Source organism: Lynx canadensis, chromosome D4, assembly GCF_007474595.2.
Source record: "Lynx canadensis isolate LIC74 chromosome D4, mLynCan4.pri.v2, whole genome shotgun sequence".
Classification (NCBI taxonomy): Eukaryota; Metazoa; Chordata; class Mammalia; order Carnivora; family Felidae; genus Lynx; species Lynx canadensis.
Genome location: NC_044315.2, coordinates 39,243,088 through 39,259,066, shown reverse-complemented (window position 1 = coordinate 39,259,066; position 15,979 = coordinate 39,243,088). Strand labels below are relative to the sequence as shown.

At 42.5% G+C, this 15,979-nt stretch overlaps 1 protein-coding gene across 5 annotated transcripts in view; it reads left to right on the top strand.

Moving 5' to 3' along the window:
• Positions 1–8,190, top strand: part of NFIB (nuclear factor I B) — a 240,665-nt gene extending 232,475 nt beyond the window's left edge. For 3 of the 5 annotated variants that reach the window (XM_030293500.1, XM_030293497.1, XM_030293496.1), the window contains one exon: positions 1,505–8,190. In XM_030293500.1, the coding sequence (XP_030149360.1) occupies positions 1,505–1,634 (130 nt within the window). In that variant the 3' untranslated portion in view covers positions 1,635–8,190. The remainder of the gene's footprint in view (positions 1–1,504) is intronic. The other 2 variants (XM_030293501.2, XM_030293499.1) reach the window with 2 other exon arrangements.
• Positions 8,191–15,979: the final 7,789 nt, after the last annotated feature.

Genomic DNA, 15,979 nt, shown 5'->3' with positions numbered 1-15,979 from the left:
TCCCATAGAGGTTTTTGTTCCTTTGGTATTCGAATGTGAAAAAATGAGGGTTGAGAGCTACAATAGTCGTATCCATCTCACCTCATGGTTTCAAAAGTAAAGGCTATTGAATTGAGTTTAGGGGAGCCTGGGTGGCTCAGTTAGTTGTGCGTCTGACTTCGGCTCAGGTCATGATCTCGCAGTTTGTGAGCTCGAGTCCCGCGTTCGGCTCTGTGCTGACAGCTCGGAGCCTGGAGCCTGCTTCGGATTCTGTGTCTCCCTCTCTCCCTGCCCCTCCCTTGCTCGCATTCTGTCTCTTTCTCTCTCAAAAATAAAGAAACATTAAAAAAATATTCAATTTAATTGAAAACCTCAAAACAAAGTCTCCAGGTCAGACCCTGACAAAACAGGGTATGCAACCGTCAGTTTGATGTTTTCTTGGTTATTTATGCAGCTGTGAATTAGCTGCCATTCATTCTGAGATGAGTGTTGAAACAAACGGTTGTCTGATTAGGTATACCCCCAAATGTACAGTGCGTGGTGTTGTTTTGTGATAAGTAGATCTCAGGTTTTATCTTCCTCCATATGATACTCTCTTGATGAAAGATTATGTCGGTAGTAATTCGAGAGCTCTTCTTCAAGCTTCTTTAACTAGCCCGAAATCCAACATAGATGAAATGAGAGTTGGTTGGAGGGGGACAAGGACCTCATCTGCTGGCTACCCCCAGCGCCCCTCCTGCCCACCCCTTCCAGCTCTTCAGACTCAGAGCCACTTGGATGTGGTAATCTTCCTTACTGATGGCGGGGACATTGAGCGCCCAGGCCTCTGGTGCCAGCATTTCAAATGACGTACTACGTCCTGGCCTCCTTAAGAAATAGATTTTTTCTTATTGTGAGGAAAAAGAAATACCCTTCCTTGCAACTTTCAATGATATTCAGTCGGCAAGCAGGTAAAAAACTGAAAATTGAATTGCTTGTGAACTGAAAATAAAGCAGGATCAGAGCAAAGTTGGCAAACCCTTGGGTCACCATTGTGGATTTGCAGCTTTCTTTCTCTTTCTCTTTTTCTTTCTTTCTTTTTTTTCATCGAAGTAGATCAGCTATTTTAGGAATATGCTCCGAGTTCAAGAATCGTGTGTTAAGCCCGGCTTGAGCTTATTCTGCCTCACCATTAGTCTCACCGTGGGGTTGCACCTGGCCGGCTCAGTCGTTGGTGCGTGCGAGTCTTGATCTCGGGGTTGTGGGTTCGAGCCCCATGTTGGGTGTAGAGATTATGTAAAAAAAATAAAATAAAATCTTAAAAGAAATTAGTGTAACCTTCCATGAAAGAAATAGACCATGCAGGGTATATACCTATAATATTTACAACTTGGCACACTTATCTCATATTAAACTGTAATATGGAAAAAAAGTTATAGTAGTAATTTGATGCCTGTGGAATTTATATTTCTAATATTGCCGTAGATTTTAACGTTGTGTTTTCTCTTTTTCTCTTCCCTCCCTCCTGCTCCTCTCCTGTCAACAGTCCTGGTACCTGGGCTAGCTTGGTTCCTTTCCAAGTATCAAATAGGACACCCATCCTACCGGCAAATGTCCAAAATTACGGTTTGAACATAATCGGAGAACCTTTCCTTCAAGCAGAAACGAGCAACTGAGGGAAAATGAAATACACCAGTAGTTTAAAAAATTAAAAAAAAAAAAAAGGAAAAGAGGAAGACTGGACAAAACTTAAACACAACAAACAAAAAGGGAGAAAGGAAAGAAACTGAAGAAAGAAGATAATAGACCAGCAATTACGGCACTTACAATCACTAATTCCCTTAAGGTTGAAACTGTAATGACATAAAAAAAAAAAAAGGGTCGATGATATTTCACTGATGGTAGATCACAGCCCCTGCAACGTAGCCTTTGTTACATGAAGTCCGCTGGGAAATAGATGTTCTGTCTCTATGACAATATATTTTAACTGACTTTCTAGATGCCTTAATATGTGCATGATAAGCTAGTTTTATTGGTTTAGTATTCTTGTTGTTTACGCATGGAATCACTGTTCCTGGTTGTCTCACCGACAAAGGCTAGGAGGCGACATCAGAGGTGCTGGGTGACGGAGCCATGAGCCAGCCATTTTATAAGCACTCTGATTTCTAAAAGTTAAAAAAATATATATATAAAATCTCTGTAGCCTTTAGTTATCAGTACAGATTTATTAAATTTTGGCCCTTAACCCAGCCTTTTCCAGTGTGTAACCCAGTTTGAAACCTGAAAAAAAAAAAGAAAAAAAAAAAGAAAAAAGAAAGAAAAGAAAAAAAAAGAAAAAAAAAAAAAAAGGAAAAAAAAAAAAGTTTGAACACAAAGGCTCTATGGAAGAAATGCCTCGATGTAGGTGAAGTGTTATCTCTGCATGCAACAGTAAAAATTAATATAATATTTTCCCCACAAAACACTTAACAGAGGCAAGTGCAATTTATAAATTTATATCTAAAGGGGAATCATGATTATAAGTCCTTCAGCCCTTGGACTCTAAATTGAGGGGATTAAAAAGAATTTAAAATAATTTTGAACGAATTTATTTTCCCCTCAGTTGTTGAGGGCATTAAAAAGGCATTAAATCAAGACAAATCATGTGCTTGAGAAAAAAAAATTAATGAAAACACAGCACTTATGTTGGTTTAGCTGCAGCCTCCTTGGAGGTAGAATTTATTTATTTAAAATTACTGGTTGCATCAAGAACCCATAGGGTGTACGTACAAAAGGTTCTATAAAATCTTCATTATAGAGACAAAGAGGCAGGCAAATCCATGCCACAAGGGTAAAGCTTACAGTTTACAAACTGGGAACGCCAGGGTGTAGGATATAAAAACGCACTCTTGAGAAAACAAATAGAATCAGGGTGCTGAAAACTTGCATGGTGCTTTCAGACATTAGCCTTGTTCAACAAATTTCTTGTATTGACAGATCTGTAGTGTGCATGGGCAGACACATTTTGCCTCTATGTCTCTGAAAATTTTAATTAAAAATACTCTTTCCAGTAATCCTAATTTGCACGAAGATATAATGTCCACATTACGTGCCTTGCCTTGAAATCTAAAAACAAAAAAAAACAAAAAACACAAAAAAAAACAAAAAAGTGACATCACTACACTTGTTTTGCTGCATTTATTATCATTTTAAATCTTTACCATTTTTATGACAAAATATTTTGTACTCCAGACGAAGAAAAATGTGTGACATCATGGATTTTTTAGACAGTTATACCTTTATCTCACATTTATAAAGCATATCATGGCTGTGTATAGTTGCCGCTTAAAAATTGTAATCGACCAGCAATATTTTCAGTATTTTGGTGTTTTTTCTATTAACCTTTCATGTTTTTCATCTTCCAATTAATATTGGGGGGGAGGGGTTTCAAATTTATACGAATTATGCAATACCAAGTTTTGCCTATGTACGTAGTGCTTTTAGCTGTATTGGTTATTCTAGGTAAGTACGCAGATTGAAAAAAAAAATAATGTATGCTTTTTTTTTTGTTTGTTTGTTTGTTTTAATTGACCAAAGTGGGTACTGCTATTTTTGCAGTGTGATGAGGTCCTTTGTGTACTGAGAGATGGACAGGGGATTTTTTTTAATATACATATATATATATTCTGGGGTGGGTGGGAGGATTTTTAACACTTTACAGTGTAGCTGTGAAGCAGTACACCCCGAGACGGGCCTGGGCTGCAAAGCAACTGTTCTGTCTACTGTGACAAACTTCAACTTACACAGATTCCCCCTTCTCTAACTTCCCACCTGGGGTGCAAGCTGAACTCATTTCTGGTTTTCCTAACAACAGAAATAGTGAGAACAAGCGAACACAACAAATTCCTCCTGGAGGCAGACTTGGCTTAAAACAAACTGTCTTACCTTCTTCTTCTTCTTCTTCTTTTTTTTTTTTTTTTTTTTTTTTTTTTTGGTGGTGGTGGTGGTGGTCTTGCGTGGAAGTTCTGGATCCACAGCGGAGAGTGAGCCTGCCTCCTATTTGGCAAAACTATCTGCCGAAACATCCACGTAGTGGAGGTTTCGCACTTTGGGAGTTGAACACACGAGTGTATTTTCTCCTACACAACACATCGTCCCGGCCGGAGGGAGTGTTCCCGTATTCTTTCTCCACTGCTCCTCTTCCCCATTTATTCGTCTCATTCATGATTTACCTGTGACTCACTACTTCGAAAGGACGGCAGTGCACTCGGATCTTTTTTTTTTTTTTTTAATACATCCAGAGGATTGAACGGAGGGTAGCTGTATTAAATGTATTTGGACTTATAGATTAAAATCAAAGTTCAATTTTTAAGGAACAACAACAACAAAAAACCCCATAATAAATCTTGTTAAGTTGTCATTTTTACCTGCCCTTTTAAACAGAGAACCGGAGCAGAAGGGAAATGCAGAATTTTCAGAAATTAATGTTCCTGTGGATGAATTAAGCCCATTAGAGGCTGATGGGATTTTTTAAGGGATGGTGCCTCAAATATATATTTGATTTCATTTCCCCTGAGGGCGAGTGGGTGAATGGAGGCTGGTTTTACTTTTGCTCTTACACCCCTCCCCCCAACCCCCAGTCCCATTGAGGGAATCCATTACTAAAAGGAAAATCTTTCAGAATTAGTGACACATGGTGGGCCGTCTTGAGGAGCCCCCTGACCCCCTTCCCCCAGGCCATGGCCTAATAAAATAAACTGTCCATTGTTCTCACAGCATATGATTTAATAATGAATACTTTAGAACAATGCTTATGGGCCTAGAATTGTATTTGATTAGCCCATTCAGTCTGATAGCCCAAATGCTGAATAGCACAGCAGGATCCTAGCCACGCAAGTTGGAAAGTAAGTCCGATCATTTCTGCAGATACTTGCCCTGGTACAAAACGGCTTATCTCAGCCAAGCTCTTCAAGTATCTTTGACCTAGTAGGTGAACAAATCGACCTCACAGGACACGCAGTATTTCTGAAGGGCAGACTCGCTCTCTTTTTGGCCAGAGAATGAGCAGTTCTAGCTAAAGAAGTTACACACTGTGGGTATTCCTGCCTGCCTCTTGAGTACAAAGGCCTAGTTCAAGTGTTGCTTTTTTTTTTTTAAATCCATTTTTTTTTTCTCCTTTCCTTTTGTGAGAAAACTATTAAAAATACTACTATCTGTATAAAATCTCAAATCCATTTTTCGGCCTCCTCCTCATTTACCAGGAAGTATATTCTGACGAAGGGCCCCGCGTTTGCAGGTCTTGCACACCCCCCCCCTTACCCAGAACTGCAGAGCTTCAGGACGGTGAAGGTCACCCAAGGGCATCAGTAGGGGCTGGCGTCTGCTGCCCCCCCCCCCTCCCCCGGGGTTTGTTCCGCGGGGCGCTGTTGGGCTTTTTTGTTGTGTGGCTTTGCTGCCCCACCACAGCGCCTCTGAAGTGTTTCCTCTGGAGTGACATGAACGTTGGAGGCTTGTCTAAGGGAAAAACAGTAAATAAAAGGCAGTGAAGGAGACTGTACATAAAGACATGGCAAAAATCTTAATTATAGCAATATAGTTATGGGGTGATGTTCGGGTGGGCAGCTCCATTAAAAAAAAATATGTGAATGAGTCTGTGAAGCTGCAAAGTAGCAAGAAGAACGAAAGATCTTCTTAACGAACCGCCTACCTTGTAGACAGTAATTTGTACACTGTATAGTTTTGTTAAGAATTTTTTTTTTAAATTAAAATTCCCATGTTTGTAAAGCTAACTTTTTAACAATTATAATGGAACTGTATGTTGTTTCCATTTTTAAAGTAAACAAGAATATTCCTTGTGTAGAGACTGGACTTGAGTTAAAACTCTCCAGTCTCTTAAGTTATGTATTAAAAAAAAAAAAATCTGTCCATGTTAGGAGTTATTTCGCAGATTCCTGGGCTTGAAAAGCACAGGATACTAATCCTTTAAAAAAAAAAAAAGTGTAAATGGAGAAAAGTTATATTTTATGAAGGTTATTTTGTTGTATTTAGTATTGGAAAAGTTGGTTTTCGGAGCATTTCAGAATGTCGGAAGCACCACTGTCTTTTTCTTAGTCTATACGGCCTTTAGCAAGAAGTTTTTGTGATTGTTACGCGATGGTATTTAAGGTTAAGTTTCACAGAGCATTCGGGATAGGCAGAAAACGAAAACAGTGCTGTGTCTCACATAAACGTGTCCTCAGGGAGCAGAATCTTGGATTTGTGACTGGTAGCTTCATAAGGACTCAACAAAAAGCGATTGCACAGAGACATCTTCAGCGGTGTGAAATCGGGACGTGTTCGTTACCTAGATGCAAAACCTACGTACTGTGTTGAAATGATGAAGGCTGCAGAAAGTGATCTCATATTCAGTGCACGGTATTCATTTTTAACGAAACAACTCTGCAATATTGCTGGCAGATAGGCCCCAAGCATGACATTCAATAGGGTTTACATGTTCCTGTCAAGGTCTTTTGTTAACATGAACCAGCTGCATGCTTCCTGGACTTTAAAAAATTGGGTTTCTATAGAAAGCAATTGTTTTTGTTTTTTCACGTGCAGGCTATTCAAGTTCAATAGTAAGAGCTCAAAATTGAATGTTTTACTCCATGCTGAAGGAGCTGGAAAGCTGCCTTCTTCATATTTTGCACTTTCTGGTAGTTCCCCTGTTTTTTCCGATTCCTTCAAAAATTGTGTGGGTGGGGTGGAGCCCTGCAGTTGGGGGGTAGCATGGACCACTGATTTTGCCCTTTGACCCTGCACAATGACCTTTGCATCAGCCAAACTCATTGCCATGACAACTCTTTGTACTGTGTCCGTGCCACAGATCTGTTGGTTACGTTGTTCATAGTAAAGGGGACAAGTTGGAGACGGTCAATTTTTACATTTTTTTTTTTTTTTTTGTCGTTGCAATTTTTTTCTTCAACGGTTGTAAGTAGTTGTGTTTTTTTTTTTTTTTTAAATAATAAAAGGGTTCACTAGTTAATACTCTTTAGGAATATCTGTGTGTTGCAATTCAAATGTACGTTGAGATTGTGAAGTGCTTTAGTGCCACAAGCCTACCTGCACGTTGGACTCAGCCTCTGAGGACTTCTGTCCCAGGACACAGCACCGGTAACAAAAGGTGGCCTACATTCACGAAAAGCAGCGTAAGCTAGCGGCACTAAAGCCCGTCTTGTATTACTGTATTTTTGACAGACTGGTTTCGAAAACTGCGCTACAGGGACTGATGTGGCAAATATATCTCTTTATGCAGAAGGAAGTCTTTTTTTTTTTTTTTTTAAAGAAGTATGGCTTATTATGCATTCTTCATGGAGGGCATTGAAGTTGCATGGACTGATAAAAGTTGATGCAAAACGAGAAAGAAACAAAAAAAAAAAAAAAACCAGCAAAATGTTTACCAAAAAAACTCAAACAAATGAGCAGTGCCTGTTCAATTTCACAGTCTCTGTTGAGTTCAGTTGTAAATATGTTTCAAATGACATTTTCTTGGGAAAAAAAAAAAAAAAGAATCTCTACAGCATTGTAGAATGTGAGGGGTAGCTCCGTCCCAGGCATAGGCTTTCTCGAAGCTGCATTAGATTATGTCTTCATCAAGCTGTTAATTTGTGCTTATATCATATAGAACTCTTAGCATCCTGGGAAAAGGTGCCCCCACCTCAATGATATTTCTCTGAGAACAACTTTTGTAGGACTGTGTGTTTCTTTAGATACATTTAGTACAACTGTAGGTGACAAGTAGTCAGTTATTGCTTGCTAGCGACACACCAGGGTTGATCCATTTTAAAACTTTTGGCATGACGTCCTCGTGGGCCATGCGTACGGAACCTTGTGTTTTCATTAAGTTTTCTCAAAAAAGGAGGCACATGCACAATCTCCGTGTTACGAACCGTTAGCGGTAGGATGTATTATATGACAGTTACTTAATTTCTGGCGTTCAGACCTCTGGGATCAGCCCCAGACTGGGCCAGAATGTTAGCGAAGGTTTTATTGTGCCCGGTTGGAGGATAATGTTCTTTGGGTACTTTTTGTGGGTTGCAAATGAACTCAGTCGCCACAAGTTTTAAACTGGTGTAAATCAAGCTTGACTTAATGTGATTGTTACTGTTATACCCAGCCTATACTGCTAGCACCTGCTCATACTGCAGTCAATTACTGGAAGCGGATATATTTCCTATGCAAAAACTGTTTAAACAATAAAATGAGCTATGCTACAGACTCTGGCCTCATGTTTTCCTTTCCTCCTCAGCCTCTTCCCGCCGCTCTCCCCACGTTAAGTGTTGGGGGGTCAGTGGTGTCTCGGGAGCGGATCTCGGCCCTCCGATTGGGGGATGTCGTAGCACCGGTTGAATTTTTGTAGCATCTGGGATAGCTCATATTTCAGTTCACTACTTCCGATTGTACACCGGGCGCGTGTATATATGTGTAAACCCTCTGCGCGCTTTCGGCCCGACGGAGCCTTCCAGAGTCTCCGAACAATGGCAGTATAAATGCAAGTGTAAGTTCTAGAATGTCGGGCCCCTCTCACTGAGAAAGGCTTTTCAGCAACAAGGCAAGGGTAACGTGTGCCCGGATGACTGGACTGTGGTCCCTCCAAACGAAAACCACAGGGCCTCAAACACACACGCTCACCAGGAAAGGTAAGCCCTGGGGCCACCCTGCGGCTGTGGGTTTAGTGGTTACGGGAGCCCGGAGGAGAAGAGTCTCTTTCTCTGACACCCGAAAAGGAAGAGCACCTTAGGTTTCTAAGACGCAGGGCTACATCTGGGGGTAGGCAGGGTGGTGTCCCTTATTCGCAGGGAAGTGTGACACCCATCTGGTCGCGTGGGGTCTCGAATCCAGACTGGTTGAGTGCAAGGTTTCGGAATGGAGTCAGCTGGAGTTCAGTGACAGCTAACTGAAAAGGAATGAGCCTGTATGGTTTTGTGATCCGAGTGATGTTGCACAAATGAAGCAAAAACCATGCAAGCTTCATTGAAAATAGATTAAAATGCCAGGAATTTGACCATTCCAATCAAAGACCTGCTGGGACAGATCCAACTGTCCGATTTGTGGCCCAGGCGCCTCTCACCTCCCCAAACTGCCCTCCTACAGCAGGTCTGTCTACACTGCTGCACGTAGAGATACATGGGGATCAGTTGACTGCAATCTACTGAGAAGAAATATTCTGGAAGGCTCCCACAGGAGATGATCGTTGGGTGTCTTAGAAGATTAAGACATTCCTGGGGAAAGAGTTCGAGGACACTGTGATCGACGTAACGTTTTTACCTATAGAGAGACGTTCTTCTGTCTCTATTGACGTGTTTGACTTCATTGACATCGATCACGATTTGGAGATAAAAGAGAGATGGCAGTTACTAAGACTCCACAGCAGCACTTTAAAGTCCAGGCTCTGGGGTTAAAATGCAGGATTACAAATGCTGGAAACGGCCCGGCTTGCACCACAGCAAAGTACAGAAACTTCCTTGGCCTCAGTACCCTCATCTGTAAAAGTAGATACCGATGAGAGTACCTGTCTCATTAGGCTGTCAAGAGGATAAGATTATTTATGTTAAAGCTCGTGCAGTGCCTGGCATTATGACTTCTTATTACTATTATTATTATTAATTATTATTATTAGGCAGTTGACACATATGTCAGGAATGAATGGATTAATTAGGTTGTTTCTTTTAGAGTGAGCACACGAGGACGCGCACTGTCATTATTGGCAATTGTTTCTTGTTTGTTTTGTTGTGATTTTAAAATAATGGAAATGCTGCCGGTTGGAGATCATGGCTTCCTTTCCCATTTAGTTTTAATCCTGTGGCAGCCGGCCTCTACTGGTAGAGATTCCAGCAGCTTCCTTCCGAAAGACCACTCCTTGAGTGGAAACTGCAAGCCTGTACATGATCGGTTCTTGGCGCCTAAAGTTCCCTCCAGGTGATGTCAATATTTCCCTTTCTCTGGGAGGAAAGGAAAGCATCGATTTCTTAATTGTATTAATTCTCTCAGGAGCTTTATTTTATAGGAGACGTGCGAATTTGCAAGGAATAGAGGTTTTCTCAAGTAAAGTCACGAGAGCTGAAGATGTTGAGGGAAGAGGAAGCCCCAGGCGAGAGGGGGGTGTCTGAGCCCTGGGCCCTCCTCTGACAAGCTGACCGTTGCCGTCGGGGCCTCTCGCGGGACACTTTATTCTTTGCTCTTAAGGTGGGGACTGGATAAGGATGTGAAATCTGGAATGGACAGGGAGAGACTGGATAAGCCTGAGATATGTAGCTTTCTAAACTTCGTACAAAGGAGCCCCACAAAGTTTTTATAGTCTGCACCCTCCCTTCATTCCTTGTCCTCCAGCTTGCCCCGGATTGTTCTTCCCGCTCAAGGTTGGCACCTCCAATGCTGCTCGCACTGTCTCTTGCTCCCAAAAGGTCCTGTCCTCCGCGTCAACCAAATACCTCCTCCGTGGCCGTCGGGACTGCTGGCTTTTGATGTGACCCGAGTGGTTCACACGAGGGCCTGAATGATAGATTGAGGGCAGAGAGGAGGTGGGGAACTTGTATTTGCCAAGAAGTTATTACACTATTATTTTTAAGACAGATGATTCCTCCAGGAGTAGATTATATGAAGAAGCCTTTGCGATGTGCAGGTTTTCACTGCAGGGGTCAAAAACACAAATGGCTACAGCCGGGGGCGGGCAGGGAAGGCAGTCTAACTGGGTTAAGCCAGCTGAGTTAACCAATAGGGTGGGTGGGGACTGAGGACCTGGGGAGGGACATTTGCATTCAACAACAACCGCAGGGGACTGGGCGAGTCCTACCGAAGCACCCTCACCACCTCCTGCACCCCCGTAGTGTGACCACTGAGGAAACCGCAGAGGAGCCTGCGCTGTCTATGGCCAAGGGCGGCATTGAATCCAGACCCCACCAGGTCTCCTGGCGGCCCAGTGCCCTGCAGGGTAGAAGATACTTTTCTCAGAGAAGACTTAGAACGCTGAGGCAAATCCACGCGGTCCTGATTGCATGTTTCTCCCCGTTACTCTTTCTCACATTTTTATTGACGGTTCTAGAATCAACATTCTCTTTGTCGGTACCAAAAAAAAAAAAAAAAGTTACACCATCCAGAGAAACCTACAAGAGGAGTGACAGCGTGGAGCTGTATCATGGTTAGAAATCCACATTCAAATACCTTTAAAATTTCAGCCCAATATCCGTTTATACTGCAGTTCTCATTTGTAAAAACGCTGACACGTAAACAATCTAGTGTTTGCAACACTAAACCGAATTACCCAGAATACTTCAATATCCCCATCGCTTAACGATTGTATAGTTATTGCTTACGTCGATGGCACTGGCTGAATCAAGAAGAATTGATTTTTCTGTTCCAAAATGTGTTGATTCCGGTTCAAGAATATTCCATACAAAACTAAATGTGAACTGGAATTTTAAGACAAAAAATGTTAGCATGAGATTATCAATTTACATTGTGAAAAAGTGCGAAGACTTACTTTTGGCTTTCCCATTAACCGTGGACTTTCATTTGTGAAATACTGCTGAGGTGGTTTCATAATCTAGCAATCGGTTCCAAATTAGGGTTCAGATTAGATAATAGTAACACAGATAAAAGTATCCTGCCCTGCTTGTAAACATAAACACTCTTTTCCACTGCAGACAAGTTTTCAGAAAAACACACATATTAAAAAGTCAAGGGCACCTGGGTGACTCAGTTGGTTAAGCGACCAACTTCGGCTCAGGTCATGATCTCGCGGTTTGTGAGCTCGAGCCCCGCATCGGGCTCTGTGCTGACAGCTCAGAGCCTGGAGCCTGCTTCGGATTCTGTGTCTCCCTCTCTCTCTGTCCCTCCCCTGCTCATGCTCTCTCCCTGTCTTTCAATAATAAATAAACGGTAAAAAATTTTTTTTAAAAAGTCAAGGTTTCAGTCTAATTAATGTTACTTTATATCTTATTGCTAACGTAGGCAGTGGGGGGGCGGGTGGGATGGGAAGGAAAAGAAATAATAGTCTCCTTTGCTTCCTTCATTTGGGAGAAAGTACGAAAGTACATGTACAAACTAGAATGTAATCAACCACTTGTAACGATCTTAAACATTTTAATGCATGAGGCATGGCCTGGGAAAAGCAAGAATCATATTAAATTAGGAAAAAGAATGAAAAAAATGCAAACACTGGGTCATAAGAAAAGATTAATGCCACACAAAAATGTTAGTATAAGGTTATCAATTTACATCGCAAACCCAACTCCACGATAGTCACAGTTATAGCTAGTCTTTCTAATTAGAGCAGGAGGAATACAGTAGAGACGAAAGAAATCATTCCTAAACGTCCATGACTTTTTCTGATGCATTTATGGGTTCTTCGCAGATAAACCATAAATGGCTCTTCAGGTTTTCAGAGCAGTTCTCGTTTCATCTGCTCTTGCTTTTTGATTAATCAGTTAAACTACATAAACTGCATGACGACATTCAACTTTTTTTTTTTTTAATTTTTTTTTTCAACGTTTATTTATTTTTGGGACAGAGAGAGACAGAGCATGAAGGGGGGAGGGGCAGAGAGAGAGGGAGACACAGAATCCGAAACAGGCCCCGGGCTCTGAGCCATCAGCCCAGAGCCTGACGCGGGGCTCGAACTCACGGAGCACGAGATCGTGACCTGGCTGAAGTCGGACGCTTAACCGACTGCGCCACCCAGGCGCCCCTCAACTTTTATATCCTCATACACCTTTGCATATAAGTACAGTCCTTAAGCAGAAGAGAACCCAGGTGATTTTCTAAGGCTTGCCATGAAAGGTGCACCAGCAAATGTAGATGCGGAATGATCTCGCCTCCCCAAGAGCTGAAACCCGTTGGGTCTGGCAGAGATCAGATGCATTTTTCTCATTGACCTTTTACCTGGCTAGCCTAAAGTCAACACTGGGCTGTGCCCTAGCTCGTGTCCTCACTTATTAAAGGTGTGAGTATGTTACCTGGCACTAATGAGACCCACATGGGTCGCTCCAAGCTCTGTGCTTTCTGCTTCTTGTCTTCTGTTTCCGCGGCGCTGTCCCCGCACGCTGCCCCTCTGGTGAGAAGTCTCAGGGCACGTTGTCCATCCGGTGTGAAGGAGGTTTGTGTGGAGAAATAAGTCGAATGAATAGCACGTGTTAAAACTCCCCACCGAGCCACAGTATCAAGATTTTTCCCATGATAGTGGCAAAGCGACCTAACAGAGGATATCAAGTGCAGGAAAAATTCCAAATAAGAGGGAGAACGCTTTGTGGGCAGTCCTATAAGAGTGGACAGAGCGCATTTATTGAATGATTCCTGACTCAGGCGCTGGGCTAAGTATTAGACTTCTATTATATTTATTTAATTCTCCGAAGGCTCACTAAAGGGAAGTACTAGTAACGTTCTTGTTTTATTGATGAGAAAACGCCGGCACCGAGAGATGAGGTGACTTATTCCAACAAATGGTGGGAAATAGTAGGTTTAAATGGCATCCAACCAGCAGACCCTAATTGCTTAACAATTTGGCCCAATGAAATCATTTGGTTATCTTTTTTTTTTTTTTTTTTTTTTTTTTTTTGAGTAGTCCAGAACTTGAAGACTTTAGAATTCCCTGAACCCTAGACAGAATTAGAGATTAAAGCAACCATTGACCTTCTCCGTTTTCTGGGATTTGTGTGTGGCCGAATAGTTTGGTCATCAATTTCAATTTCAAAAGCACAAACCTCGTTAAGTTTTGGGAAAGGTAGACATCCAAAACTCAATACTCCATCAGTTATTCTACCATTACATTCTTTTTTAATTTATCATTGGGCTTATAATAAAACAAGATAGTAGCTATACCATCTATCGAGGCTTTGTTACTGAGTGAGGGTCGGGGTCTGTGCTAAATATTTTACATACGTTATTTAATCCTCAATGATATTTTGGCTATAATTATCCCCATTTTGCAGATGAAAAAAGAGAGATTCAGAGATTGAGCAATTTACTCTAAATTCACACATCGTTGATGTGGTGGACCCAAGATTGAAACCCAGGCGTGCCTGACTACAGAAACCATGATCACTGGGGGGCGCCTGGGGGGCTCAGCCAGTTAAGCGTCTGACTTAGGCTCAGGTCATGATCTCATGGTTCGGTTGGTGAGTTTGAGCCCCGCATCGGGCTGTCTGCTGTCAGCATGAAGTCTGCCTCGGATCCTCTGCCTCCCTCTCTCTCTGCCCCTCCCCTGCTTGCGCTCTCTCTCTCTCTCTCTCTCAAAAATAAGTACACATTAAGAAAAAAATGATCATTACCTTTTTGTTGTGTCTTCACATCCAAATAAACCAACAGATAAATACAAGGTATTAAAGAAGAGTAAAACACTTTTAAATGAAAACATATTTATTGTCATAAAGGTACTAACGCCTCCTGGAAGAAGGCTTTCTACGAGTGTGCAGTTCGGCATTTTGTGGACCGGATTTTAATCTGGTCCGGGGGGGTTACCAGGGCTCACTCATCATGATCTCAGAAATCCGAGGATGGCCTTAAGGGTGTTTGTGCCCTTGTGAAAACCAAAGCTCCCAGAATTGTGGCACCTGGGAGGGCTTTTCATCCTTTACACTTTAATATTCACGCGGAGGCTAGGGGAGCGCGCATCTGACGCTAACGCGGCCCGGGCCCGTGGCTTTGCAGCTACCTGAGATTTGAAAGTATCTCCGTATGTTCACCTGGAGAGGTTGGTGCTTCACCGTTGGCCAAGCAGTCTAATGATGATGCAAGTGGGCTTCCAGGCCTCGACAAGTTTTCTTTCACCGTGGGTGCCCTGAGGAGAAAGGAGGGGTTCTTGGGATGGCCTCATTGTTTGAGCCTGCCGTGCAGGTGCCCAGCTATGAAACAAAGGCTTCCATTGATGGCGGCGCATGGCCCTGCACAAGCCAATGCAATTAGCCAACGCATATTGCTGAGGGCTGGTACGGAAGTCGCCGGGGAGGCATAACCAGGTGGGGGTTCAGGCTCGAAACGGCTTCCTTCTTCGGACTAAATGAATCATGGCCGTGCTAGACAGCAGCCTACCTGCAACATGGCGAAAGGCACGTCTGGAAGTCTGGACGGACCTTGCAGTGCTGAGGCTTTGCCATTATGGAACATGCATCCACTTTCCACATCTTCCATCTTCCACGTTCTCCATCTTCCACGAGGAGTCCTGAATGTGCAAAATTACACGCCCCTTATTTTTAAAGAAGCTATGTCTGTAGGACTGTCTTTCCTGCAAAAGAGAAAGAGTCACAGAGACTTTCTTGGATTAAATTTTGTCGGTTTACTAGAAGAAATACAGGTAAGGGGATGCAATATATCGTGGGATGTTTAAAAAAGTCATTACCATGATTTAAACAAGGAAGTACTGAGTGCCTAATTTCACATGTCTTCAGTCCTGATTCTTCTGAGCCTAAAGGTTGTCAGCAGAGGCGCGGAGATCTGGAAATACGTAGAGAACTCTGGCAGGAGGGAGCATAAGAATGTAGCTCGGCCTTGCTCTGAAGCACCTTTGAGAGAGAAGTCATTCATTCATTCATCCACTTACTTAAGAAACATTTGTTAATCTCCTGGAGTTCATTATGTTTAATTAATGACATTACATAAGCTTTCCATCCTCGGACCTGAGTTTTTCAGGCTTCTCGGTTTCCAGGTCTGGAAGAAAAGTCGCCTTGAAGCTACGGCCAAGATGCCCATTTTCATTTTTCTCAGAAACAAGACAAAACAAAGCAAAACAAAACAAAGCAAAACAAAAACCTTTATTGGCAACAACCGTGTGCCAGCATCCTGATTCGCACGGGGGACAGAAGAGGAAGCAAAACCGGCTGGCCCCTTCCTTCTGCAGTCTTTCTCCTTCCTTGGCACGGGGCTCCTCAGGCTTTTCCAGCATTTCCTAGCTGACGAGCACCTGACAGCAACTCTACTTAATTGAACTAAACGAGGCAAGGTATGACAAGCACCCGGCAGAGAGTCAAAGTTTGTGGGTGAATTACTAACACTCTCGAGGCCTCACTGTCCTCCT